Source organism: Lupinus angustifolius, chromosome LG05, assembly GCF_001865875.1.
Source record: "Lupinus angustifolius cultivar Tanjil chromosome LG05, LupAngTanjil_v1.0, whole genome shotgun sequence".
NCBI lineage: Eukaryota > Viridiplantae > Streptophyta > Magnoliopsida > Fabales > Fabaceae > Lupinus > Lupinus angustifolius.
In genome coordinates, this window is record NC_032013.1 from 19,676,271 (window position 1) to 19,678,389 (window position 2,119).

Sequence of the window (2,119 nt, forward strand, 5' to 3'; positions counted from 1 at the left end):
TTTTAACATAGTTAGCATAGCATTTCTCTTAAATATTTATTTCCTTTAATAAAAAGTCAATATCATACACATACATGAATGCATGATGAATGATGCCTTGAACATGACAAAATTCTTGGTAAACAAAAGAATTTGTCATTTTATTATTCTTTTAATATTTTTAATTAATGAGAATATAATGAATCTTCCTATAAATATTTACAAAATACTAAAGTTCCTTGCAATCCCCTTCCACATCTTGGAGAATACATTTATATTTTGAGTCTAGTAAGATGAAGGAAATTGTACTCTTTGTTGGTATATTGTTGCAATTGTCAATATTATCCTCAGCTGAATATAATGGTTTCAGCATTGATCTTATTCATATAGACTCACCTTTATCACCTTTCTACAACTCTTCAATGACCCAATCAGATATCATTATTAATGCAGCTTTTGACTCAATTTCTCGAGCAGAAAGCTTCATATTAAATAATGATCTAAATAGTGATGAAACCATAACAATTCCAAACAGGGGGAGTTATCTTATGCCATTCTTTATAGGAACTGTACCAAGAGGGTCACTTGCTACGGCTGACACTGGAAGTGATCTAACCTGGATTCAATGCTTGCCGTGTACGAAGTGCTACAATCAAAGGATCCCAATTTTTGATCCAAGAGAATCTTATACTTACCATTTGATACCCTGTGGTGAAAATTCTTGTAAGAAAGTACGTAAAAATTCTTGTGGAAATATAGGGGAATGTAGATATAAGGTGACATATGCGGATAATTCTTCAACACAAGGAATGGTGGCTACTGATACAATTAGCTTTAACAATTCCTACAATGGTCACATAATAAAATATCCCAACACTATATTTGGTTGTGGATATAACAATAACGGGGTGTTCAAACCCACCGGAGCAGGAATATTTGGTCTTGGTGGTGGACCTTCGTCATTCATTTCACAACATGGTGCTAAATTTGGCAAACGTAAATTCTCTTATTGTCTCCTTCCTTTTTATTATGTACAAGGTTCTAGTAAATTGAAATTTGGGGTTGACACACAAACATACAAAACAGGAGTTGTTACTACCCCTTTGGTTAAAAAATATCCGTCAACCTATTATTATCTTAGTCTTAAAGGTGTCTCTATTAATGGAAAAGTGGTGAAGCCAGATGAAAATGTAGGTAACATTATTATTGATTCTGGTACAACAGTGACTTTCCTTACAAGAAGTTTGTATGAAAAGGTTGAAGCTGCTGTATTAGAAGCAATTGGTCATCAGGGTGTGGCAATAAAATATCAAATTCGACCATTTCGTTTATGTTATAAGGATGGGTCCATTACAAACATCCCCCATATCACACTCCAATTTTTTGGTGCTAACAATGAGTTGAGGTTGTCTACATTGAACATTTTTCTGACCCTAGATAACGTGATGTGCTTTGCGATACTTCCGACCGAAAAAATCTCAATAATTGGCAACTTACTACAAGTGTTTTTTAATATAGAGTATGATCTTGATAAGAGAACAGTTTCGTTTGCAAAAGCCAATTGTTTAAAGGAGTAAGAAGAATATATCTTATGTATATTTTATATATTAGATAATAATAAATATGATTAAGTATGAAATAATTAGTTTTTGTCTTTAATGTGGAACTAAAGATATCATTTTCATTGGGTAATGAATAATGAAATAGCGAATCAATTATTATGAAATTAAAATTAATAACAAAATAACAGTCTTTAATTGGAAATCATGTCAATACAATTGAAAATCTGTGTAAGCGTTAAGCATACACTTATAATTTTATCAATTATGATAGTGATTTTCATAACTTATTATAAGACATCTAATTATGGTATATGGTTATTCAATTGTCACTTTGTTGCTGCTTTAGATATATTGGAAGATCATTAAAGTTATTATATGACAAAAGGTTAACATTGCTATATCTTACTTAAAGAAACATTTAGAGTGATCAAATGTATACAGAGTATATTTACAGAAACTCCATGATTACAGATCATCTTAATAAAAGTCTATAATCTATGTTCTTTTACAAGTACATTGCTTATATGAGTATTATTTCATTTGATGATATTTTGGTTGAGTGAGAGTTTGTATATGAG

The 2,119-nt window shown here is 30.8% G+C and overlaps 1 protein-coding gene across 1 annotated transcript; it reads left to right on the top strand.

The window, feature by feature from the left end:
* LOC109347053 (probable aspartic protease At2g35615) lies at positions 273-1,556 on the top strand. The gene has a single exon (XM_019586783.1). The coding sequence runs from the start codon at positions 273-275 to the stop codon at positions 1,554-1,556; it is 1,284 nt and encodes a 427-aa protein (XP_019442328.1).